The sequence below is a fragment of the Taudactylus pleione genome, unplaced genomic scaffold (assembly GCF_031769625.1).
Source record: "Taudactylus pleione unplaced genomic scaffold, aTauple2 ptg000276l, whole genome shotgun sequence".
NCBI classification, from domain to species: Eukaryota; Metazoa; Chordata; class Amphibia; order Anura; family Myobatrachidae; genus Taudactylus; species Taudactylus pleione.
Window position 1 is genome coordinate 11,917,826 of NW_028284678.1, and position 27,779 is coordinate 11,945,604.

At 48.8% G+C, this 27,779-nt stretch overlaps 1 protein-coding gene across 1 annotated transcript in view; it reads right to left on the reverse strand.

Moving 5' to 3' along the window:
• Positions 1 to 27,779, reverse strand: part of URB1 (URB1 ribosome biogenesis factor) — a 144,227-nt gene that overhangs the window by 27,488 nt on the left and 88,960 nt on the right. Inside the window, exons 25-30 of the mRNA XM_088481649.1 lie at positions 27,655 to 27,713; positions 13,954 to 14,147; positions 13,073 to 13,183; positions 12,617 to 12,680; positions 9,134 to 9,302; positions 7,441 to 7,543 (exon numbers count right to left, since the gene is read on the reverse strand). Of these exons, the coding sequence (XP_088337775.1) occupies positions 7,441 to 7,543; positions 9,134 to 9,302; positions 12,617 to 12,680; positions 13,073 to 13,183; positions 13,954 to 14,147; positions 27,655 to 27,713 (700 nt within the window). The remainder of the gene's footprint in view (positions 1 to 7,440; positions 7,544 to 9,133; positions 9,303 to 12,616; positions 12,681 to 13,072; positions 13,184 to 13,953; positions 14,148 to 27,654; positions 27,714 to 27,779) is intronic.

Below are 27,779 nucleotides of genomic sequence, written 5' to 3' on the forward strand. Positions count from 1 at the left end.
AAGTTCCTGATTAATGTGGAACTTCGAGACCACTTTGGGCAAAAACTCAGGACGAGTGCGGAGCACCGCTCTGTCCTGGTGAAAAATCAGGAAAGGAGGGCGACAGGAAAGCGCCCCCAATTCAGACACCCTCCTGGCCGAAGCAATTGCCAGGAGAAAAACCGTCTTAAATGTCAGCCACTTGAGCTCCACCGCCTCAAGAGGCTCAAACGGAGGACCCTGCAGGACCCGTAGCACCACCGCCAAGTCCCAAGGAGCCACAGGAGGCACAAAGGGAGGCTGGATCCTGAGAACACCCTGGAAAAAGGTGTGAACGTCTGGTAGTATTGCAATCCGCCGTTGAAACCACACGGACAAGGCGGACACATGAACCTTCAGAGATGCAAGGCGTAAGCCGAGATCCAATCCTGACTGAAGAAATTCCAAGATCCTAGAAACTCGGAACACCTGAGGATCATAATGTCTGGACTCACACCACTGAAAGTAAGTGTGCCACACTCTGTGATAAATCCGTGCTGAAGCAGGCTTGCGTGCCCTGAGCATGGTACCAATAACCGAACTGGAGAAGCCCCGAGACCTCAAGACGGCTGTCTCAAGAGCCACGCCGTCAAAGACAGCCGACCCAGATCCGGGTAAAGGCAGAGCCCCTGAGACAACAGGTCCCGACGCTGAGGAAGAAGGTACGGAGCGTCGATGGAGAGGCTCCTGAGATCGGAGTACCAAGGACGTCTGGGCCACGCCGGAGCTACCAGCACGAGCATGCCGCCGTCCTGCTTGAATTTCCGCAGAACCCGAGGAAGCAGGGATAGCGGAGGAAACAGATACGCCAGGTGAAACGTCCATTTCACCGACAGCGCGTCCACCAGACTTGCGCCTGCGTCTCTTGTCCTTGACCCGTAAACGGGCAACTTGTGATTGTGACGGGAGGCCATCAAGTCCAGCTCCGGCAGTCCCCACCTGTCCACGAGTAGCTGAAACACCTCTGGGTGAAGCGACCATTCCCCGGGATGCACGTCGTGACGGCTGAGGAAGTCCGCCTCCCAATTGAGGACTCCGGGGATGAAGACCGCCGAGATCGCCGGAATGTGACCCTCCGCCCAAGTCAGGATACGAGACACCTCCGACATCGCTGCCTGACTGCGAGTTCCGCCTTGGTGGTTGATATACGCCACCGTGGTGGCGTTGTCGGACTGCACCTGTACCGCCCTTCCGTGAAGAGCGGGGCCGGACGACTGCAGGGCCCTGTATACTGCCCGCAGTTCCAGGATGTTGATGGGGAGAAGTGCTTCTTCCGCTGACCAACGACCCTGAAGCGACAAAGAGCCGGTCACTGCCCCCCAACCCGGAGACTGGCATCCGTCGTGAGCAGGACCCAGTCCGGGATCCAAAATGGGCGCCCCTCGACCAGATGAGCTGTCTGAAGCCACCAAGCCAAAGATTGCCGAACGTCCGGAGACAACACCAGCACCTGAGAGCGGATCCGGTGAGGTAACCCGTTCCATTCTGATAGAATCAGCCCCTGCAGGGGCCGGGAATGGAACTGGGCAAATTCCACCATGTCGAATGTCGACACCATGGACCCCAGAACTCTCATAGCCGAATGGACCGACAGGCGGCAACGGCTCAGGCAACTGTGTATCCGCAGCTGTAGGGAGGCGACCTTCTCCGGAGTCAGGAAGATCCTTTGCTGACGCGAATCCAGCAGGGCTCCCAAATGAACCATCCGCTGTGATGGAATCAGGGAGGACTTTTTCCAATTTATCAACCACCCGTGTGCTTGCAGGCAAGCGATCGTCAGGTGGAGATGTTGAAGCAGTACCTCCGGGGAGCTCGCCAGCAACAGGAGGTCGTCCAGATACGGCAGTAGCCGTACATTCTGGTTCCGAAGATGTGCGGCCATGACCGCCATAATCTGCGTGAACACCCTCGGTGCCGTGGAGAGACCAAAGGGTAGCGCCCGGAACGGATAGTGGTGTTGAAGGATAGCGAACCTCAGATACCGCTGGTGTGAAGATGCTATCGGAACATGGAGGTAGGCGTCCTGGATGTCCAGGGACACCATATAATCCCCCGGTTCCATCGCCAGAATGATGGAACGTAACGTTTCCATCCTGAACTTGGGAACTCTGAGGAATTTGTTCAGAGACTTCAAGTTGAGGATAGGGCGATGAGAACCATTGGGTTTCTGCACCAGAAACAGAGACGAATAATACCCCGTCCCTCGTTGTGATAGAGGAACGGGAACAATGACCCCTGCTTTCAGCAAGGACTCTATAGCCTCCTGAACCTGTAACGCCTTGGTCTTGTCCTGAGAAGGACTTGTGCAGAAAAACTGGTGGGGTGGTCTGTGCCGAAAAGACAGGGCGTACCCCTGGGAGACCACTTCTCGAACCCAGGCATCCGTGGTGGTATTGTGCCAGCACTGGGCAAATAGAAGAAGTCGGCCTCCCACTCTGAGGTCCCCCAGAGGGAGGCCCGTCCCATCAGGCCGCAGGTTTATCTTCCTGCTTGGAAGAAGGGCGCCGAGCACTCCAGGCTTGCTTCTTGGGTTTAGAGGCAGTCTTACTCGCAGATTGTCTCGGGAAGGACTGACCTTTCGCCTTACCCTGAACCCGAAAGGAACGAAAAGCCGAACTCCGAACCTTAGCAGGCAGTGCCGCCGAAGGGAGGAAGGCCGACTTGGATTTAGCCAGGGTGTCCACTATTTTGTCCAAGTCCGGACCAAATAGTAATTCCCCATTGAAAGGTAAGGCCTCCAGACCCTTCTTTGAATCAGAGTCCGCTCTCCAGGACCGCAACCACAAGGATCGGCGGCCAGACACCGCTGCAGCCGATACCCGCGAGGTCAGCAGACTAGCATCTAAAGAAGCTTCACCAATGTAAGAAGCAGCGTCCCTCATTTGTCCCAACAACGCCCGCTGGACATCCGGAGCGTCGTCTGGGAAGGTATCTTCCAATGCATTGGCCCACCCCTCAATGGCCTTGGCCACCCAGGAGATGGCCATGGACGGTCGGGCCACCGCCCCGGAGAGGGAGTAAATAGACTTTAAGCAAGTCTCAACTTTCCTGTCCGTGGGATCCTTCAGCGAGGATATCGACGGTAAATGGTAAGGTGGCGCCCCGAGTTAAACGGGTGACATGGGAATCCACCGCCGGTGGAGTTTCCCATTTTTCACAATGTGCCTCAGGGAAGGGGTAATTAGAAGCCAACCGCTTCTGAGGAAGGAATCTCTTACTGGGCGCCTGCCAAGCTACCGCCATATGATCCGTCAACTGATCCGACAGGGGAAACACCGCAGAAGCCACCTTAGTTTTTTTGAAACTAGGAAACTTCGACTTAGGAACCGGTGCCTCATCCTCTATAAGAAGAATAGCTCGCACCGCCCTAACTAGTGCTCGCACATTAATGGACGACTTGGTATCCATTTCCTGGACCGAGGCGTCCAAGTCAGTGTCATCAGGGACCTCCCCATCATCTGAGGAACCCTCTGAGTCCGATACCTGAGCAGCCCGTGTCATGAGTGGGCGTTTTGAAATCCTAGAAGGCATGTCAGTCTGCAACATTGACTGAAAAGCAGAGGAAGCGGCCGCCAAATTTTGCACGGAGTTGGAGAGCACATCCACCCATGGTGGAGGAGTCGCCATAGGGGCCTGAAAAGGTACCACAGGCTGCTGCGGCACAGGGGAAGCCTGTATATACATAGGCAACCCTGCATAGGGACCTACTGATTGAGACCCAGGAGGACTCCGCAATAACTGCGGGACACCCGGGGAATGGGGGATGGTCGGCTGGGGCACCGCCCTAGTAGGGAGAGCAGTCGGGACCGACAGACGGTCCGCAATAGACACCAGCACTTGAGAAAACATCGCCCACGGTGGTTCCTGCGCCAGAGAAGGTCTGGATGGGCCAGGAGCCACCTGGCATCGACTACACAGGCCATCCTGTGACAAATCCTCCCTATCTACTCCTGCAGAACAGCGTCCGCAGGAGGCCAACACCGGAGCCACTGAGCGCTCAACCTCCTCGTCTGACATGACAGAATATATTATATATCTGGCACCAGGGTAGAAGTAAAACGCACTCACCGCTGTGCTGAACAACAGCCCACAATATGGCACTGAGTAGCACACAACTGTATGTGACGGACCTCACAAATACGTGATCTATATAAGTGAGGTCAGTAGAAACGCCCCTCCCCCACACACCTGTAGGGCTTGTAGGAGAAGTAAAGGGATAGGTATAAGCTGACAGTAAGCGGAAAATAAGCACAGACAGGCAGCACTAGCAAAAGTCACATACCATGCAGAAGTAATACTCACTGCACCTTTACACTACAATCAACCTGCCCAGATTCAGTGTCTGGGAGGGCTATAGTGCTGTGTACGTTGTCCTTAATCAGGGGAGAGGTACACAGGGGGACCGATCCGCGTGCTCCCTGAGATCTGCGCTGCCACTGGGAAAATGGCCGCTGGAGACCTCAGAGGAGGAGTGGCCGAGTAGCTGCAGCTCAGCGACGCCAGACTACGTGCTGAAAGGCGCGCTGAGCTGAGGGGAGGAGCCGCTGACAGGGAAGGCTTCCTCCCCTGGCTGGCCATAACCCCAGGGATGCTGGCTTCCCGCTTGCCCCTTTATCCCTGGTGGTCTAGTGGTCCCACGGGTTATGGGGGGGGCCCGCCGCCACTGCCAGCAGCCTCCGGTCTGTCCCCAGGACCGGAGGCTAAAGGACTGCATTTAAGGCATTCCGCGCGCCGCCGCTAGCCAGCGACGCGCGGCTTACCTGAATCCCCGGCGACTCCGGCAGCAGTCCTGGGAGGTAGACAGAGTCCGGCTAGTACGGACTCTGCCCTCCCGCCACGATCCCCAGATCAGTACTGGCGTAGCGGCGCCAGTCGGGGATCAGAGCGGCAGCGTGGGCGTCTGTACAGACAGCCCTTCGCTGCCATCTGTAGTAAAAAGAGATTAAAAATAAATAAAATCTAACTTAAAATAAAAAGCTTCTGGGGGCTGCTCCTGCAGCCCCCCTGCGCGGTGACTGACTCCGGCCGGGCACCAGCTTACACTGAGGTGCCTGTGGCTCGGGGGCGGGGTATAGAGGAGGACCCAAGTGCATCCTGGGAGCTAAAAGCTTAACTGTGTGGTGCCCATGGATCCTGTTCCAGCTATAACCCCAAGGTCAACCCTGTGGACCCCCTATGGACCCTGAAGTAGAAATAGTTGTTTCAGTACATCCCTGTTTACAAATAAAAGTACATTAGGACAGTAAATACGACTTGATGGTGACTGCTACTCACCACTATTTTTACAAGCAGTAATGTGTCTACTGTACAATGTTCCCCTTAACCTGCACTGTACACACATGAAAGGTTCCCATCACCTGCACAGCACACACATGAAAGGTTCCCATCACCTGCACAGCACACACATGAAAGGTTCCCCATCACCTGCACAGCACACACATGAAAGGTTCCCCATCACCTGCACAGCACACACATGAAAGGTTCCCCATCACCTGCACAGCACACACATGAAAGGTTCCCCATCACCTGCACAGCACACACATGAAAGGTTCCCCATCACCTGCACAGCACACACATGAAAGGATCCCCATCACCTGCACAGCACACACATGAAAGGTTCCCCATCACCTGCACAGCACACACATGAAAGGTTCCCCATCACCTGCACAGCACACACATGAAAGGTTCCCCATCACCTGCACAGCACACACATGAAAGGTTCCCCATCACCTGCACAGCACACACATGAAAGGTTCCCCATCACCTGCACAGCACACACATGAAAGGTTCCCCATCACCTGCACAGCACACACATGAAAGGTTCCCCATCACCTGCACAGCACACACATGAAAGGTTCCCCATCACCTGCACAGCACACACATGAAAGGTTCCCCATCACCCACACATGAAAGGTTCCCCATCACCCACACATGAAAGGTTCCCCATCACCCACACATGAAAGGTTCCCCATCACCCACACATGAAAGGTTCCCCATCACCCACACATGAAAGGTTCCCCATCACCCACACATGAAAGGTTCCCCATCACCCACACTGTATACACTAAAGGTCCCCATCACTCGCACATTGCCCCTGTCTGGTACACAACACCTCAGCTTTGTAAATAGATCTTCATCCAAATATAATCTCTATATATCTATTCCCAAACAGTTGCAATGTGAAAAAGGATCTAGTTACTAAGTGCAGATGAAACTGGAACACAAATATTAGATAAAGATCCACACACTGCTGTATAAAAGTCGTTCAAGGTTCTTAAAACATACTGGAAAGGAACGCAAGGATACGTTATGTCCATAACAAATAAGTGTAGGCTTTTTTTTTTTTTTAGCTTCCACAAAATTATTTCCCAGTGAAACATCTTTTACAACAAACGACATAACATGTTATAACTTCAGTGGTCATTATGCTTAAGGGACAAACTAAATGGGCGTCCTGCACTCTGCCTTGGGTTAGAAGAGAGGTAGTCTATAGACTGCATGTGGCTCATCTGTGGTTGTAACTACATATCCCAGCATGGCCTGGCCAACCGCACATGGAACATTATCTTCACTGTACGCAAAATAAGTCAAAAGTAATAAAAATGTAAACATACAATAACAACAATATAAAAAAAAGTAATTGATCAGTGAATATACTCAGGCAAACTGCTTACTATAAGTTTTGGAAGATTTTTTACCTAAATGTAAATATATTGTATACAGCACCCATGTTTTGATAGGCAAACACCAGGGGACAACTCTTAATAGGGATCTCTATATTAAGGTGCACTAAATGCTCTCCAATGAGGACTTCCACAGGACAATGGTCCCACGATATAAGGAACCCTATAAGTCACTAAATCAGGGCTTTCAACACCATATCTAGAACGTTTAAAGTTCAGAGTCCCTTGAATACTAATCCAATGTTATGAGGTGCCCCCATGTCTATACTTAAATGGTAAATATACCGTACAGATTGTGTTACTTTTCCTTTGTTGGATGCTAAGCCAGAAAACCCTTCTCAGTGTAGTGACATGTGTATAACTGCCTATGAAACACTGTCTATATGGCTTGTATCCCGTGTTCTGCAATGTTTTGTACTGTAAGTATATTGCATTTTCTTCTTCTGTTTAGTTTGTACTGTTTATGCACTATGTAAGGCGCTGCAGAACCCTCGTGGTGCCCAATAAAGGATAACTATAAGAAATGAGTCCATCTCCTACACTCAGTAAAAATAGTAATATTTAGGACAGAACTAATAGTCACTGTGCCTATTTGCTAGGAATAAGTGACTAAATTGAGGTATGAGGCACCGTGGATCCTCCCTCACTGTGTGTAGGAGATGGGTAAGCGTTATTTCATAGACCATCCATTGACAATACCTAAGAAAAAGTCTGTATGGCGACTCAGTTATTACTGTACCTGGCCTGAGAAGGTCACTGAAGAGAGGTAACAGAAAGCAGGGGTCGTACACATTATGCAAATCTTTTATTGCGCTGTCTTCATAGAGAACGTTCTTTCCGGCCTGAAATATAAAGTGTTACTTGTTATGAAAGGGTTAAGTGGCAAATGCACAGACACTGCAGTTTAGTGCGGACAGGTCTCTGGGCGAATATTTATAGAAGTCTGCCTCTGATGTAACTCATCTGGAAGCCAGGCACAGTCCTCCTTAATACTGGGAGTTGTACCAGCGTACTCACTGTTTTGCAATATTCAACACCAATAAAATATATGAGAAAAAGAGAAAGAAAGAAAGAAAAAAAGAGAAAGAAAGAAAAAAAGAGAAAGAAAGAAAAAAAGAGAAAGAAAGAAAAAAAGAGAAAGAAAGAAAAAAAGAGAAAGAAAGAAAAAAAGAGAGAGAAAGAAAGAAAAAAGAGAAAGAAAAAAAGAAAAAAGAGAAAGAAAAAAAGAGAAAAAAAAAAAGAAAAAAAGAGAAAGAAAACGAGAAGGAAAAAGAAAACGAGAAAGAAAACGAGAAGGAAAAAGAAAAAGAGAAAGAAAACGAGAAGGAAAAAGAAAAAGAGAAAGAAACCGAGAAGGAAAAGGAAAAAAGAAAAAGAGAAAGAAAGAAAAAAGAGAGAGAAAGAGAACTCCTGGGGACAGGAGAAGTGGTGGGGGCCGGGAGGTGAGTCAGAGTAATGGTAATTACAAATCATCCTGTACATTTTTTCTTAAATTAAAGCACATTTCCCCGGCTAGGCAGGTGGGGTTCCCTCTAAGGTGTAGAGGCTAATTGCACTGGATTTATTTTACTGCAAGCAAGGATTGCTAGAAATCAGTCACAGTAATAAAAACTGGCTTCTCTCACATGGGTCAATACTTGTTTTGTCAGTCTTTAGCTGCACTATGCATGTATGTCACCTCGCCAGTGCCCACGCTGCTCTGCCTCATTTGAAAGCAATGATCTTTCTGATGTGCTCCTGTATAGCTAGGAATAGGCCAATTATGAACCAATGATTGATTCACCAAATGACTCAGACACTTCCCGCTGACTTTTATCCTGACCCTGGAAAACTGAGACAGCAATGCACAGGCGATAATCATTTTTATTTATTTACTCGTATTTATTTTTAACAACTTTGTAATGATATTTTGTCAAGCGGGTTTTAAAACACAAAACAGAAATTGGAAATGTTTCTGGTTAGTAAAGCGGTCACTTTTTTTTTCATTCACAGGAAACATGGCAGGCGGCCATTTTGGCTCTGCAGCTGCATAGTAAATAGAAGACTGTCAGTCCAGGGTGCAGAGGAAGGGAAGAGGAGGTACCAACTACCCAGATACGGACTTGTTGGAGGGGAAAGGTGGGATCCCGGGTCAGTTGCTGAGGGGGAAATTGTCCCTCTCTGCAGAGCTGAACAAATGCCCCTCATTTCAGCGTACAGAGTGGCTTCCCTGCGCAGCGCATGGCATTTTTTCACCCCCCCCCCAGTACCCAGGCCCTTGTCGGCTTTCGGCGGCCCTGCTGTCATCTAACACTTTTGTTTCCTCTTATTTGTAGTTCCATCAGTCAGGTGACACACAGAAGGTGAAGAGAAACGCAAGAATGCCGCATGTGGGGCAAACATCTACATTCATAGAAGTAAAACAATAAAATGTCATACAGACAGGTCATTACCTCGGCGGTCAGCTTGAGGTGCAGGGGGAAGTTTAGAATGGTTTCCATCATCTTCTCTCTGTCTAACAAGCTGAGGATCTCCTCCATGCTTGGCTGCTGCCAAAGGGATTTCCCCAAACTCTTTCGGGTCTTGTGATGCTCCACGGCCGCTGGTCCCCACAGCAGCAGTCTGGAAGTGGGAGGATAAGGCACGTTACTGACCAATCCAAAGCCAGTGGTTTGTACATAGCTTACATGCATGGGGTGATGAGCACTTCATGGGTCAGTACGAGACGGTCTCTCACAGAGGTACAATGGTTATTTAGAACACTTAGGAGACAGAGTGAAAAGTGATAAGAAAGTGATAAGGTGCCAGCCAATCAGCTCCCAACTGTCATCTCACAGGCTGTGTTTGAAAAATGACAGTTGGGAGCTGATTGGCTGGCACCTTATCACTTTCTTAGCACTTTTCACTCTGTCTCCTTACACTGCTTAGTAAATAGACCCTTTAAAAAACAATACCAAATGAATCTATATTAAGTTACAAATGTTACTTCAAGGAAGTACCCAGAACATTAATTAAGCTTTATGTGCGATTATATAGCTGCTTCATTGTAAGATCGCCACAAAAGGGCTTTACAATGAATTCCATTATCTGCCACCATTTTTGCCAAGTCCCAGTTTTGTGCTTAGCTTATAATAACAATGGCGAACTTTGTATAAACAGGTGCTATAAATACCTGCTTATACAGATGTGTCCACTTACACCTAGCCTCAAATCGCACCAAATAGCCAAGATTAGCTAGGATTTAGCCGCGCCAAAACACTAATCCTAGATACTCAGTAAACCATAAGTGAACTAGGAAATGGAGGAAACAGCAGCACAGCTAGGGAAAAAAACAAAATTTCAGGACAAAGGGCCTGATTCAGTACGGATCGCAACTGCAATAGCGATTACACACGCAATCTCACTGTGATAGTATGCTAATCCTCTGCGATCCCTATGTCACCGCAGCACAACATAAGAGCACTCACCTTACCTTACACACATCCATAATCCTTAGTAAGATTGTGTAACCATTGGTAACATCGAGTACAATCGCAGTCTCACACACACTTGCACAAGTTCTGACCGTACTCAGGAATTGCTAACCTCGTACTCAGGCTGTGTACGGCATCGCATTGGATAATTTATGCACGCCCCTGTAACTGCGTATAAACGCACTGGCACGTCTGCGTTCCGCCGACTACCATGCCCCGTCACCACGCCCAAACAGTAATTCCTGTCAATCACTCTGCGATGGGTCTGCGTAGTCACTGCTCTCGCAGTTCCGATCGCAGTGCAATGTTCACGCACTGCGAAGCATTATGCATGCGCAGAACGCAACAATCGGCTGATTGTGTGAGTAATCGCAGTTGCCCCATATACAGTGTCTAGGGTCAAAAAAAAAAAAAAAAAAAAAAAGGAAAAGACCGGTCCGATACTAGTGATTATTAAGTCCTTTGGGACGACAAAAACAAAAAAATCCTAATTACCTATTATGCAAATTCATATGTGTACTGATACAAAACTGAGGAGGTAGTAAACAGCACGGGAAGCATGCCAGGTGTCACACACAATAGGGCACAACATGAATAGGTGCATGAGGAAATGAATTGGTGCATGAGGAAATGTATAGGTGCATGAGGAAATGTATAGGTGCATGAGGAAATGAATAGGTGCATGAGGAAATGAATAGGTGCATGAGGAAATGAATAGGTGCATGAGGAAATGAATAGGTGCATGAGGAAATGAATAGGTGCATGAGGAAATGTATAGGTGCATGAGGAAATGTATAGGTGCATGAGGAAATGTATAGGTGCATGAGGAAATGTATAGGTGCATGAGGAAATGTATAGGTGCATGAGGAAATGAAATTGGGTATATAAGGATACATCTCTAGGCCATTATATAAAGTAGCCCCATTAAGTAATTTTTACCCTTGCAATATGGGTGGCCCAATATGTGATATGACTGGAGCCTGAGGTACTGAGGGCTATTTAATTTAATTTAATAGTAGTGTTGTAGTGGCTCCTGCTAATTTAATGAGGGATGCTTTGACTTCATTAGAGACTGGTGGGTTTGTCAGCTATTAATTGTGGAGCTGAGCTGGGGACAAGGAATGTGGGGTACTTTCCATACTTTATTCCTTTTTCCCAACAACCTAGGAAGAACTAGTTGGGACACAATCCTGGACCAGTCTGACAATGGTCCTTTTTATGGAGCAGCCCTGATTTTGGGCGTTTGGCCCTCTCAGTCAGGAGGTTGGAAGTGTAACTGCTCTGGTTATGAGATGGGATTCTGAAAGTACCCAAAAGCAGTTCTAGCGGTACCGAGTGTGCATTGGAAGGGGTTGGGCATGGGCCGGAATGTAGCCACACACCTCGCTGGTCAAGCCCACTTTGGTGGCACTTACTGTACAATGCCAGTGAGGCAGTGAGTGCATCACCCTGGATGGCAAACCCCTCTATTGCACTCTTATATTTGTATTTGCTCTGCCACAACAATACATTGGAAACCTTTTCCTATTTGAACTGTAATAATGCATTTTATAGCTCTAGGATGGAGAGGAATGGAGAGGGATGGAGAGGGAGGGTGGGGGATTAGGGAAAAGGGACAAAAGGAGTGTTGGGTCAGGGTGAAATTTGCTGGCTCCTCATCTGGCCCTCCCCATACCACTACTATTGCATGAGGGTGTGCATCGTTTTCTCAACAAAAAGTTTTCAAGCTCAAAAAGTTATTTTTCAACTCCTGAGAGAATAGAAGCCACAGCTGGGAGGACAGTTGCTACAGATGCATAAAGGCAACAGCTGTCACATATATCACACATTTGGGGGAAACATGCCACTCAAAGGAGATGGCTGGGGCCTCTTGTATTCTGTCTGCTGCAGTATGGAAGGTGGTGGGTTGTATATATTAGCAGTGTATATTCCCATGGGTCACAATGGTGAGGTAGTAGTATCTCAGTTGCTAGGCCTTCATTCCCTGGTATTGGTTTCTGTGCAGGAGTTATTTCGAAATCTGTCGAGAAGACACCAAGGTGAACTTCCTAGTGTCCTATTCATACCAGAAACTGGACAGGTGTAGGTTTTGGGATGTGTCTGGTGGCAGTGGTGGGCTATGCTGACAGCTCTGTGGTTTCCTCCTTCCATCCACCGAGCCCGTATTTGCAGGTGGAAATCTATACTGGTTGTCCCAGACTAGTCCAAAAGGATGTGGTACACAGATGTCCTGGACCTCAATGGGGCATGAACACTTCTAACTTGGACATTTATGTCGCCAGTTACACCTATGGCTTACACTGTGGAGACAGCCATTTTGTGCCACGAACCAATATGCAATGGCAAGCTAACAGACACCAGTGATATCATGTTACTAGGGCTTAGTGAATAAAACGGTATTGTTAAAATAGCTGCCTCCACTGGATATAGGTTACCAGCACGCTTTACGACTCAGAAGGGTACCTGAAATCTGCGAGGCTCACATTGTTCTGCTCATAGGCCTGCAGCAGGAAGAGTATTTTTTGGTCTGAAACAGAAAAAAATATATATATGATCGGTGGTTAAGTGTACATAATACTGTCACATGTACTAAAATTAAAATTTTCTGAAGTAGACTTTTCTGAATAGAATACAGGAAAGTCACATTTCTCAGAGATGTAGTGTTCAAAATGCTTGTTAAAGTCAAGAAAGCATCCTACAAGTGTTCTGTCTCAATTGTTTGCTATGCAGAATGATTCATTATTGTCCCTCTGAGGTAAAAACAATATGGCTGCTCCCATAAATTATACAAAAATGCAGAAACAAGGTTATTTGTGCATAGTGACTGTCATAAAAAAAAAAACTTTTAAATAGGATTAATTTCCCCTTTCAACAGAAAGATTTGGAACAAAGACCATTGAGCTTCAATTTTGACATTACCTGTCACGCAGAGACTGGCTCCATAGGCCCCTAGCAATGCAACAAAATGGTTTTTGTCACAAACAGATGGACATTTGCTGACTATGCACCTCAAGAGATCCACCAACTTTTCTGAAAGATAAAACACATGCGTCACAAACCTTTCTTAAATCTTTGCAATCACATCAGAAAATGTTCTACCCCAATAAGGGTAGCTAGGTCTAGGCTGTGTACAGTTGTACAAGTTAGAAGGGAGCAGATGTATTTTTATTTTTCTCTTCGTTGGTTTTTTGGTAATTTTTCTTTTTTTTTTATATTATTGCATCCCCCAGTATACCAGAACAGACATTGGTAGTCACAGCTAATAATTTCATTTTTATTACACATTAGTTTGTTCTAACTGTAGTCTTAGTAGGGGCTAATAAATAATGCCGCTGTATTGGTATAGCAAGGAGCTAAAAAAGCTGTTCAGGCGTGCCGCTGTTCTCAGGAATGAGTGGCCGCCATTTCCTTGCGCTGTAAAATGACTATGGGCAGCCATGGGTTAATAAGCTGCAGGTTGCACCAATAGTTAAGCGGCTGTCTTTTCTTTTTCACAAAACAATTCTGTTCACTGCTAGGGCTGTAACACAAATTACTGTCAGAACATGAAGTCCGATACACACAATATGCTCAATTGGCTATATTTGAGGTCGCGGTGACATCGGTGAGAAGTAGGGCAGTCATTGCCATGGGGATGCAATAATGGACATAGAGAAGGAGCAGGCACAGGCCTCGCCATGACATGCAGGATGATAACGCAACGGGTTTTTCCCATAAAGCAGTTTTCATCTTTCACATAGAATACCACACAGTTCTTGGATGGAGCTGCTACAACATAACACACACAGTAAAAGCTGCACCTCGAATGTCACTGCATGCGTCCTCCTCCTCTCTGGATCTCAGGAAACATGGCAGGAACAGCGAGTGCTGTGTTACCATCATATGGACAACGGGTAACTGCACCAACTCCTTCATGCATGGACCATTGGTATCGTACCACTGTTCAATTCCAGTACGCAGAGCATCCAAGAATGCACAGTCCTTAAAGCGATACCTTTGGACGATAAAACAGAAAGAGGTAAAAAAAAATACTGCGCGGCATAATAGTGGGGCACAATAGGGACACAATGGCATAATAGGGGTGGCACAGTGTGGCATAACAGGGGCACAGTGGCATATGGGAATCACTGTGGTTATGAAGGACACTAAGATAGAATATTTTGTAGTAAACTTTATTTAAAGAGCGCCACATTGGCAGCGCTGTACAGACGGCAAACAAACAGTGCATGGTATAACAGTACAATACACTAACCAAACAAACAAATAACACTACAACTCTTAACCCAGCTCATGATGCTAGGGGTTCATTTAGCGCATAAGCGTGGGTGCAACTAGCAGGTTTAGAGCCACTGAAAAAAGGAGACTGATGTTACTTACAGTACCGGTTAAGTATCTTTCTTCTACTCCATAAGGGGCACAGGGATCACACTGGATATAGCCTGGAGTGAAGAGTCTGGGCACCAAATAGTTAATTGAAAATACCCTCAAGCCCAGGCTCCCTCTCCCCTATACCCCGCCCCCAGTTTAGTTTGCAAGCCCACGGCAGGAGCGAGGCAAAGGAGGAGGAGGTCCGGCACACACATAGAACCATACAGACAACAGAGAGAACAGCTGGACAGGTCACTATGGAAACACACCCCGGCAGTCAGGTGTGTCAGGGCGGGCGCTCTGTGCCCCCTCTGGAGTCTAAGAAAGAGACTTAACCGGTAAGTAATATAAGTCTTCTTTTCTCCCTCCTCCACTAGGGGGCACAGAGATGGCACTGCAACGTACCAAAGCTGTCCCCCTGACCGGCATCAGGATTTCGGCGCCAGTGATAGGAGCATCGCATCCAGACTGCCGGGATGCCGAACGCATACCAACGGAAGGGGTAGGTAGGTTCGCCAAGGAGTAAGCCTGGCTAAATGGTGAAATGGAACCAGCTGGCTAAGGTCTGCTTAGTAGCCGGCCAGCCCCTCTTGTGAACGTCCTATAGGATGAACAGAGAATCCAATTTGCGAATATGTCAGGTTCTTTTCACATAAAGCCGGAGGAGCCATCACCACATCCAAGGAGGCTTCCGGCTGAGAAGAATCCGAAACCTGGAAAGCAGGAACCAACAATTTCCTGATTTATATGAAAGCGTGACACCACCTTGGGAAGATAGCCCAGGCGGGTCCGCAGCACAGCCCTGTCTGAAAGGGAAAACAAGATACGGCACTCAAATCCGACACTCTCCAGGCTGACGCGATGGCTAGAAGAAAAACGGGTTTTCCATGTAAGCCAGCGTAATTCAACCATCTGTAATGGTTCAAAAGGAGCCTATTGTAGAGCTCGGAAAACCAGGAACAGGTACCAGGGAGCCACAGGTGACACAAACAGTGGCTGAAAGTGGAGAACTCCATGGAAAAAGATCTGCACGTCCGGTAACAGTGCTATATGCCTTTGAAAGAGAATGGACAAAGCCGAAATCTGGACCTTTAAAGATGAGAGCCGGAGGCCCATCAAGACCTGTCTGCAAAAAGGAAAGGATACAGGAAAGGCAAAAATACCTGTGATTAAAACCACTAGTCGCACACCAAGAAAAACTGGTGCACTAAACCAAGTGATAAGATTCGTGCTGAAGAAGATTTTCTAGCACGAATGTCTCAAGAGCCACCCCGTCAAAGCGAGGCAGGCCAGTTCCAGATGGAAACACTGACCCTGTGACAGAAGATCCGGCCGCTGAGGAAAGCGCAGTGGTACGTCTACAGAGAGGCCAATCAGATCTGCATACCATACCCGCTGTGGCCAATCCGGCGCCACCAGGATCATCGTAACTCATTTCAGCTTGAATTTGCTGAGAACCCAAGGAATCATCGAAACCAGAGGGAAAATGTAAATCAGAGGGAAGTTCCAAGGAGCTGCCAGGGTGTCTACCAGGAGAGCGTCTGGATCCCTGGTGCGGGAGTAGTATCTTGGTAGCTGATGATTGTAACGAGACGCCGCCATGTCCATGTCCAAGAGGCTCGAACAGCGGACTAGTAGTTGAAAGAGGTCTGGATGCAGCACCCACTCGATTGCATGAACATCCTGATGGCTTAGGAAGTCCGCTTCCCAATTCTGGACTCCTGGGATGAAGACTGCGGACAGTGCTGGAAGATGGTGCTCCGCCCAACAGAGAATGCAGCTGTCTTCCTGCATGGCTCAGTGACTGCGAGTGCCACCTTGGTGGGTTATGTAACCCTCCGCGGTTGCATTGTCTGATTGTATCTTTACCAGACGTCCCTGAAGAACATGCTGTGTGACACAGAGCCCTGTATAGGCACAAAGTTCCAGGACGTTGGTGGAGAGCTGGCTCTTCTGAAGCGTCCAATGAACCTGAATGGTTTGATGACAGGTCACCGCCCCCCACCCCTGAAGGCTTGCATCAGTGGTAAGATTCAGTCCGGATACAAAAGGGGTGGTCCTTGTCCAGATGTGAGCGCTGGAGCCACCACAGGAGGGAGAGACTAACCTCTCAGGGAAGGAGCGTCTGTGCCTTGAGGTTCGGGCAAGACTTGATCCATCGTTTCAGAATGAGGCCGGGAGTGGAACTGGCAGGACTTCACCATGTCGAAAGTTGAGACCAGAGACCCCAGAATCTGCATGCACAAGAGCATGGACACTAAACGTTGGGCTAGAAAGTGCGGATAATGGTTTGTAAGGTCAAGATTTTGTCTGAAGGGAGGAAGACTCTTTGAGCTTTGGAATCCAACAAGACTCCCAAGTGGAGCATCTCCTGGGACGGAGTTAACGTGGATTTCCGCCAATTGATTATCCATCTGTGTGACTATAGGAGATCCAGTTAGATGGATGTGATCCCTGAGAACTGTCGAAGACTGAGCCAAGCAAATCGTCCAGGTAGGGTAAGATTGTGATGCCCTTGCGGTGAAGATTTGCTGCCATTACCACCATGACCTTCGTGAATGCACAAGGGGCCGTGGACAGACCAAAATGCAAACTGATAGTGGTTGGTTTGTACTGCAAACCTAAGGAAGCACTGGTAATTGGAACACATGGGGATATGCAAATAGGAATCCTGGAAATCCAAAGATGCCATAAAGTCCCCTAGATCCAAGGCAAGGATGATAAACCGCAGGGACTCCAGGCAGAATTTGAGAATCTGGAGGAAGCTGTTCAGGTGCTTTAAATTGGGAATGGGTCGAAAAGAGCCATCCGGTTTCTGTACCAGAAAAAGACTGGCGTAAAAACATAACCCTCTCTGAGATTGGGGAACAGGGATAATGATCCTTGAGGCCAGGAGAGATTGAATAGACTCCTCTAGAACTTCTGCCTTTCCGGGCTGTGTGGGAAGGCCGGTGGAAAAGAATCAGGATGGCAGACACTGCAGAAATGTTAGAGCGTAGCTTTGAGACACAATGCCTCTGACCAAAGAATTTGTCGTAGTCTGCATCCACATTGCTGAAAAGCGAAAAAGCTGGCCTCCCATCCAGAGGTCCCCCGGGATGAGGCTCGCCCCGTCATGCAGCAGGCTTTGCCGCTGGCTTAGCAGCCGGACGTTTTGTGGACCAGGGTTGCTTACCTCAGGGTTTGAACCTCTTTGGGGACCGAACCAAGGCTTCTGGTCATGGCTGACCTCTGACTTTGCCCTGCGGACGAAAGGAACGAGAGACTGAAGACCTGGGTCTGGGAGTGGCAACTGACAGTAAGAAAGCGGATAAAGATGCCGCCAGAGTGGCCAACTTCTTGTCCAATTCCGGACCGAACAGAATGTCTGCTGAATAAGGAAGGGCTTCCAGCGCCTTCTTGGATTCTGAGTTGGCCCTCCATGTGCACAACCAGATTGCTCTTCTGGCTGCCCTAGCAGAAGCTGATACTTTAGATGTTAAAATCCCTGAGTCTATGGCTGTTTCGGAGAGATAGGAAGTTGCCTCCCTAACATGCCCCACCAAGGACACCAGGTCACCCCTGTGAGTGCCCGGGATGAGCCCGTCCTCTAAAGCATATGCCTAGCGGCAGACAGCTTTAACCACCCAAGCCGATGCCAGGACTGAACGAGTCAAAGCACCCGCATTGACATAAATAAGTTTTAGGATATTTTCTGGGATACTTAAGAGATGCAGTGTTAGGGATAGGAAGGAGGGACGACCTAATAATAAGAGTTATGGTATGACATACCTTTGTTAACTCTTTTTCTTCGAGGTCCATGGGGTCCACAGCCATTACGTTGGGTATGAATCCCGGTCACCAAACAGTTAACACAAACGAGCTCTCTGCTCCCAGGATGCACGGGGGTTCCTCCTCATATACCCCACCCCCTGCCTCAGGTAGCCAGTTCGTTACCAAGCTCAAGCAGGCGGAGACAAACAAAGGGTAAGAAAGAAGAAACCCATACTCATGAGTCCAGACTCTCAAGAGAAGATAATTACGGAAACCTCCCCAAGAACTACAGGTGCCTCTGGGTGGGTGTCCTGTGGACCCCATGGACCTCGAAGAAAAAGAGTTAACAAAGGTATGACATACCATAACGCTTATTTTCTTCTTCGAGGTCCATGGGGTCCACAGCCATTACGTTGGGGATATCCCAAAGCACTAACCCTACGGGCGGGGACACTCCTGACTCTCGGAAGAGAGGAGAATCCTACGCCCGAAGGAGGCATCCTGAGAGGCAAAAGTGTCAAAGGAATAAAATTTGACGAAGGTATGGATGGAAGACCATGTGGCTGCCTTGCATAATTGCTCAGCAGAAGCACCCCGGCGGGCCGCCCATGATGGACCTACCGCCCTAGTAGAATGTGTAGTCACTGAATCCAGCACCCTCATACCAGCCTGTGTATAAGCCAATGAAATTGCCATGCGAATCCACCTGGCCAGTGTCTGTTTATTGGCTGGCCAGCCACGCCTATGACAACCATAAAGCACAAAAAGTGAATCAGACTTCCTCCATTTGCTCGTGCGTCTCACATAAATTCTCAACGCACGGACCACATCCAGGGAAGCCTCACCTGGTGAGAGACTAGAGCCCTGGAATGCTGGAACTACTATTTCTTCATTAATATGAAATTTAGACACTACTTTCGGAAGATAACCCTTCCTAGTACGTAGTACTGCTCTATCTTGATGAAATATCAAGAACGGCTCACGGAAGCGCAGCTAATATCCGACACTCTACGTGCAGATGCCATAGCAAGAAGAATTACCGTCTTTGCTGTTAACCACTTGATGTCTATTGAATTTAAAGGCTCGAAAGAAGGAGCCTGTAAGACCTTCAGAACTAGAGTCAAGTCCCACAGAACAACCAGGGAAATGAAGGGAGGCTGAATCCTCAACACCCCTTGAAAAAAGGTCATTATATATCTGGTCTCAGAGCAATTTTATATGCCAAATTCTATAGTGTATATACGGGCTGAAGATGGTTTCCGTGCCTTCAGCATCGTCCGTATAACAGACTCTGAAAACCCCTTCTTCCTCAAGACGGAGACCTCAAGAGCCATGCAGTCAACGATAGCCGATGAAGATCCGGGTACCAGCAGGGACCCTGTAGCAACAGATCCAGTCTCAATGGCAGAGGCCATGGAGTGTCTATGGAGAGAGACCATAGATCTGTGAACCAGTGCCGTCTCGGCCACGCCGGAGCTATTAATATCATGGTGCTGCCCTCGTATGATCTTTCTGACCACTCTGGGAAGAAGAGCAAACGGGGGGGAACAGATATGCCAGCTTGTAACGCCACTTTACTGTCAGTGCGTCTACAAACTCGGCTCTCGGATCTCTTGTCCAGGATCCGTACCTGGGAACCTGGTTGTTCCTTCTAGACGCCATCAGATCTATTTCTGGTAGACCCCACTTGTCCACAAGGTTCCGAAAAACCTGTGGCTGTAGGGCCCACTCTCCTGCATTTATCTCCTGCCGACTGAGAAAGTCGGCCTCCCAATTCAGGATCCCCGGAATGAACACGGCAGATATCATGGGAAGATAAGTCTCTGCCCAGACCAAGATTTTTGATACCTCTGCCAAGGCAGCCCGACTCCTTGTGCCCCCTTGATGATTTAGGTAGACAACCGCGGTGCGATTGTCCGACTGTATCTGCACCGGCCTGTCCTTTAAGATTTCTTGAGCCTGCACTAAAGCTTTGAATATAGCTCTTAGTTCTAGGATGTTTATTGGTAGCCAGCTTTCCGCCACTGACCAGTGTGTGAAAGTGTGTGACTCCATCATCGCCCCCCAACCTTGAAGACTGGCGTCGGTTTTGACCAATGTCCAATCAGACACCCAAAAGGGGCACCCCTGCCTGAGATGCTTTGTCTGCAACCACCAGGACAGGGACAACTGCACCTCTGGAGAGAGACGCAGCAACTGAGACCTGATCGTGCGATGATCCTTGTGCCAGCGAGACAGAATTAATTGCTGCAGTGGTCTGGAGTGGAATTGAGCGTATTCCACCATCCTGAAGGTGGCCACCATCGACCCCAGGACTTTCATGGCCACTAGAACGGATATCTGTCTGTTGCGAAGCAACCTGCGTATTCGTGATTGTAAGGCAAGAATCTTCTCCTCCGGCAGATATATTTTCAGCACCACGGAGTCCAATCTTGCTCCCAAATGACACATCTGTTGTACCAGACAGGGTGACGACTTTTGCCAGTTTATGATCCGGCCGTGACTGTACAGACATGATACCGTCAGCCTCAAATGATCCTGTAACTGCTGCGGGGACTGCCCTAGCAACAGGAGGTCGTCCAAGTACGGCAAAATCCTGATGTCTTGGCGCCTGAGGTATGCCATCATCACCGCCATCACCTTGGTGAATACCCGAGGGGCTGTGGACAAGCCAAATGTAGGGCTTGGAACTGAAAATGTTCCCCTCCTACCGCAAAAAGAAGACATTTTTGATGAGCCTGTGTGATTGGTATGTGGAGGTAGGCATCCTGTATATCTAAGGATACCATATAGTCCCCCAGCTCCATTGCCAACACAATCGATCGCAATGTTTCCATCCTGAACCCGAGGGTTCGAACAAATTTGTTGAGCTCTCTCAGATTCAGAATTGGCCGTTACAACACGTTTGGTTTTTGAACCAAGAACAGATTGGAGTAAAACCCCTCTCGGAACTGGTTCTCTGGCACCGGAATCACAACCTCCGATGCTAGTAAGGCAAGAATTGCTTTCTGTAGGGCCAAAGCTCTTTTTGAACCCTCCTGTGGGTTTACACAAACAAAACTTTGAGGAGAAGTCCACCAGAACGTCAGGGCGTACCCTCGGGAGACAACTCCTCGAACCCAGGCATACTACGTCGTGAGGTGCCAGGGCTCCGAGAACCGAAGCAGTCGGCCCCCCACCCTGGGATCCCCCAGAGGGAGGCCCATCCCATCAGGCCACTGGTTTATCCTGGACCCTAGATCCTGGACGTTTGTTCTGCCAGGGCTTCCTGGGTCCTGCCTTTTTTGGTGGAAATCTCGCTGAGGGCTGACCCTTGGCCTTGCCCTGCGGCCGAAACCCCCGAAAGGACACCCTTCTCAGTTTAGACGAGGTTGCTGATGGCAAACCTGCCGTCTTTGAGGCTGCCATGGAGGATACAATTTTGTCCAATGCTGGACCAAAGCGAACACCCCCTGTGAATGGAAGGGATTCTAGGGCTTTTTCGGACCAGGCATCTGCCTTCCAATCCTTTAACCAGAGAATCCTACGTGCCACCAGAGACTCCACTGAAACCCTGGAGGAAAGGATCCCTGCATCCAAGGCGGCATTCCCCAAATAAGAGGCCCCTTCTCTAATAAAGGAGATCATATCCAGTTGCTCCTTAGAGGCATCTGGTAAAGACTCCGTTAAAGTTTTGGCCCACTCCTCAATAGCTCTTGCTACCTAGGCCGTGGCCATAGCTGGGCGGGTGGTCATTCCTGCCAACGAGAAAATTGATTTGAGACAAGTCTCCAGTCTCTTATCCTTGGCTTCCTTCAGCGAAACGGCTGGGATTAACAGAGTGGTACGTTTAACCAGCTGCGCCACATGTGCATCAACTGACGGTGGATTCTCCCACCTGGCACAGTCCTCTGCTGGAAACGGATATAGAAGCGTCATTCTTTTAGAAGAATAGCTTTTCTTATGCGGACAGACCCACGCTTCCTCCATAAGTTCTGACAAATGTTCAGACTTTGGGAATTCTGCCTTAACCACCTTCTGGCGCTTGAACAGGGGGGCCTTCCTAAGCGGAGGATCCCCTTCCTCGATATTTAACACCGATTTTACAGCCCTTATTAGAAAGGGGACATCGGCTACTGGGAAATGATCATCACCCTCCTGTGAAGAGTCCTGTGCCTGTTCCTCCTCAGAGGAGGCACTGGAGTACTCACCCATGTGAGAAGGCAAATGACGCTTAGATTTAGGCTGCTTTGGTTTGACCCCCGAGGATGATGCCATAACCCTACCAGCACCAGGGTCCATCCAAGGCGGCCACATCATGGGCATAGGATGCATCTGCTGAGGCAAACTCCAAACCGGTGGTACCAGGGCAGCCAGCTGCTCCGCCACCTGAGCCATAACCTGAGAAAATTATGCCGAAGGTGGCTCAGGGCCTGTAACAGGCAAACTTAATTGATGTGGTGGCTGTCTAAAACAGTTCCCACAAAGCCCATTTTGTAGAAAGTCCTGTGGGGACAAGCCTGCCTTGCGGGCTATACAGGATATCAGCAACGGGGCTCCCGCCACCTGACCCTCAGACTCCTTAGACATGTCACTATGCCAAGGTTCTGAGTGTATATGTGCTGCATTCTACTCTAAACCCACACACCTGCAGTAAGGGAAGGGGAGAGACAGTGACAGTATATAGGAATTACAGTTTTTACAGAAGAAAACAGTATCCACAGACAACAATCACATGTCATGCATAAACAATTCTATGAGTCATACGCATATAAGCTCTCACTACCACAATCAGCCTAGGCTTAGGTAGGATAGAGCCCTGTAAACACCTAAACCAGCAGTAGGCAAGGTATACAGGGAGACTGCCCAGTGTCCTGCAGCAGCAGCGATCAGAGAGCAACTGAAATAAACGCTGGCTGCCTTATATGGAGGCTGGGAGGAGCAACCCACAACCACTGCGCCAGAGTACTGAACTAGCGTGTGGATTGGGGGAGGGGCCGCAGGGGAAGCGTACCTCCCCTATGCTGCTTGGACCTTTTCGGTAAACTGACCTGGCCGCCGCCACAAGCCCCAGCTGGTCAGGAACATCATATCCCGGCGGTCTGGTGTAGGACAACAAGCCGTATGCCTCCTGACTGCAGCGTGCCTCCGGCCAGTCTCACCGCCGGAGGCCAGACCACCAAGTGGTCCCGGCGTCAGCGGCCGCCGCAACCACCTGCTTACCTGCGATCACCTTAATCCGGGTGCGGTCCAGGGCATGAGAGCCCCTGCTGAAGCCCTAGCCATGGACCTGCCAAGGTTAGCAGTGCAGCGCCAGAGGAGGTAGTTGCAGTGCGTGGCCGGTGCGCCTCCAATCAGGCGCGAGGCTGCTTCCAGGACAGCTCAGACCACCCGCTGAGATAGAGAGCAAACTTTTTTTTTTTTAAACTCGTCTGCAGGACTGCTCCTGCAGTCCCACTGTCTATGTGGTCTACACACCAAACAGGAAGAACTGGCTACCTGAGGCAGGGGGTGGGGTATATGAGGAGGAACCCCGATGCATCCTGGGAGCAGAGAGCTTGTTTGTGTTAACTGTTTGGTGACCGGGATTCATGCCCAATGTAGTGGCTGTGGACGCCATGGACCCCGAAGAAGAAAAGACGATTAATATGAGCGTCCACAGTGGAAGGATACTCCCACTTAGCCCTGTCCGCTGCTGGGAAAGAGTAATGGGTAGCAATGCGCTTGGACACCAGAAAGTATCTATTGGGAGACCATGCCTCCGCTAGACGGTCCTCTAGCTGTGCTGAAGACGGAAATTCCATTTAGCCTCCTTCTATCTTTTAAAGACAGGTGCTTTGGATCCAGGAGGCTGCACAGAGTCCTCAACCATGGAGAATATGCTCTAATAAGAGCCTCTACATCTACTGGGGACATAGCCTCCTCTGGGACTGTAGACATTTCAACGTCAGAGGTAATGGAAGTACGTACTCGCTTCCCCATCCGAGGATACTTCAGAGTCTGAACCTTCCCCAGATAGAGAAGTCAAGCTCTCGCGTGCAGCAGGCCTGCGTCTGGGAGTCCTATCTTTATCTAGCATTTGTTGAAAAGATGCTGACACCTGAGCTAGACCCTGGGCTGACTGAGAGAATGTCTGCATCCAAGGTAGCTCCACGGTAGGAAGATGAAGCACAGCGTTAGGGACAGGGGGCATTGGAGCTGCCATCCGGTCTACAAACTGCAACACTACCTGTGTTAAGGTGCCCACACACAGTGATATTTTACCCGATCTGGCGGATTCCGACACATTGGAACGACAGATCGTGTAAAATATGGCCAATTCCTGAGTAAATCGTGAGTCCCCACTCACGATCACGACATCGTCAGATCAGCCATGCAGTAGGGCAGATCTGACAATCTAGGACCCGATGCACTGTGAAAGTCTGGATGCAGGAGAGATCGTAAGAAGATTGGACACCAAATTGTGTGGAGATCGTGTGCAGAGCTGCCGGGGAGAGTTTCAAGGGAAATCGTACACATCGGCTGATCGTGTGCATATCGCTATGTGTGTGGGCACCTTTAATCTGGATGCCCAAGACTGCTCTTGCGTGGACTCAGTGGCAGAGGTCGCCTGTTGCAGGGCCGTACAGCAACTGACCTAAAGGCCATCGTGCTCCGGGTCCTGAGAAGAGATGTTAACACATTTTTTACAGGTGTGCATCACTCAAGTACCCACCTCCTTGGGAGTTTTATTTCTGAACATTGTTATCGTTGCAGAAATTCCCACACCCCCAAATGACAATGGAAGAAAGGAGGTAGCAAAAATGGTCTAAAAGTGGTAATTTATAATCATACTGAAAGCTGTACTCACCACCTGCCAGGGATGTCCCCCAGGTGACCAGTGATAACAGCAAGCGCACAGACAGAGTATAAATACCCACATGCACACAGACCACTCAATGCAAGAAAATGTGGGCAATAACACTCAACAATTCAGCTGTATAAACAGGAAGGAGATATATATATACATAACCAGGCTACAGGGAGCAGGTTATAAAGGAGACAGGCTCCCAGCTTCTCTCCCCGTGCTGTGGTGAGGCAGGCTGAGGAAAATGGTTGCTCAGCGTTTCCGGATGAGGAGAGAGGGGAGGATCCTGCCTGAGAAGAGCACGCATCAGGGTTGGGGGAGGGACTAACAGGGAGCGCCACCTCCCCCATCTGGCCGTACCCCAGGGTTAATGGCTGACGCGGTGGAGTGGCTGTGGGGGCGCCCTATAGGGCGCCTTACACTACACACTCAGTAGTAAAAAAAAAACTGTTTAAATAAAACGCGGGGGACCATCTAACAGCCCCCTGATAATGGTGCCAGGCTCCTGCCAGCACCAAACTCAAACTGAGGGCCAGTGGCTGGGGGGGCAGGATATAGGGTAGAAAGCCTGGGCTTGTGGGTATTTTTAATTAACTATTTGGTGCCCAGGCTCTCCACTCCAGGCTGCAATACCCAGTGTTATCACTGTGCCCCGTAGTGGAGGAAGAAGGAAGGTGCAAAGAAAATGTGGTGTCCAGTGTCAGAGAGCCAAGGAGGAATTGTAGAGTGTAGCTGTTGAGTAGGAGTTTTAGGTAATGAGAACAGGAGGGAAAAGGGCCCTGCTCATAGGAGCGTACAGTCTAAAGGGAAGTGGTGACACAAGGGGTGAGCCAGTGTAAGGGAAACTGAGGGCAAGAAGCTAGAATGGGATTTATACTATACTGGTATGCTTTTATGAACAGGTGGGTTTTCAACAAGCGTTTGAAGCTATGCAGGCTGGGGGATAGTCTGATAGAGCGAGGGAGATCATTTCAGTTTCAGAACGGGGAAATTTGGATTCGGGAGTGAAATGTGGTTACCAGATGAGAGTAAAGGATGGGAGGGGGGCGAAGTAGTGTATTGAAAGTAGAAAATAGGCTTCAGGGATGGAGGGCTGAGAAACTTGAATAATTGCTAAGCGAGGGAGAGGGCGGAACTGTAGGATTGCTAAGCGAGGGAGAGGGTGGAACTGTAGGATGAGAGAATGAACTTGACGTGGAGGAAGTCCGCTAAGAAACAAGACTTCCTCCAGTGGCCTTCAGCTGTACGTGTGAATTCATTAAAGAACCGGGTAAATTTGGAGTGCAAAGGCTGGGGTTTAGAATGGTGAAGTGGGAAAGAAAAGGTGGAGGCAACAGAGTCAAGAGCGGTGGTGAGAGTGTGGCTGTAGAAGGAAGCTGTCCGATTGTGGCAGGCCAGGGTGTATAGAGGGGAGAGGAGCGTTTCAAGGGTAGAGGACCAAGAACGTAGCGGGATCAATAGCTTTAAGATTGCATCTAGTGAGGGTTGATTGATTAGAGGGCAATTCGATGAGAAGATCAGGTCAAGGGAGTGACAGAGACAGTGGGTGATGAGAGGCCAAAACAGGAAGAAAGAGCAAGAAGTTTGATGGGTGCTGGGTCAGAGGTGTTGTCAATGGGGATGTTAAATATGGGACACTGCAGCATAGGGGGGCACTGTGTGATATAATAGGGGACACTCTGTGGTATAAAAGGGGCTCCTGCAGTGTAGGGGAGGCAGTGTGGTATAACAGGGTCACTGCAGCATATGGGGGCGAACTGTGTGACACTATCTGGCCCCCACAAATTATTTCCCCTGAGGCCCCCACAATCCTAAAATCGGGCCTTGAGACCCGGAATTAAAGGATAAATTACAACTTAAACATTCAATAGTTTTGAGATTCAGGCGCCTGCATTAGATTATAAAGGAGAGAAGAGAAATTCTCAAATAATGCAATTTGGTCACAGGGGCAGACTCTTATTTCCTTTTCTTTATGTCACGTGTTAGAAGATTTACGTCTCCGCACCCGGAGTGGAATTATGGGAAGTCAGCAGCTGACGGTAAACGCAGAGACATACAGTTGAGTAAGCGGAGGCAGCCATATCATGATCTGGGCCAATTCATGGGTATTACATTATGTAGGCATTAAGTGCTGTTACACTGTCTTAGGCTGCACTATAACGAAGAAGCTGCAAAAAGCAACCGGCAAATTTGGCCCTTCCAGCCTGGAGGTGGGTAACCCGAGCTCTGCATTAATCTCCCCAGTAATTACTTGTTCACTTCCTATTGTAGCCAAGCAAATGTTACACCTTGTTTGGGGACATACTGGGATATTTCTCCGTACCATGTTGAAATAGGTCATTTTTTATCTTACATCCATTGGCTAGGGAAAATCTGTGCCATCATTTTATCATGGTTTACGTTTATTCTGCCACAATAACAGGCCACTTATTTGTATTACATGCTATATAGTACACCTGCGCAATTGCTCTGTATCACTCCTATCCATCTAGTACACAAGCAGGTGTCAAGTTGGGATCAAAATAGAAAGACAAGTAATCTGTACAGGACTCACTTCAGTCCGGCTCTCACCAGGCTGTTCCACTCAGCGGGGACGTCTTCTCGGACACAAAGCTGCACATAAAAAAAGATGCGCCATGTAATGAAAGTATGACTTCAAACTCCTTATCAAATACAAAA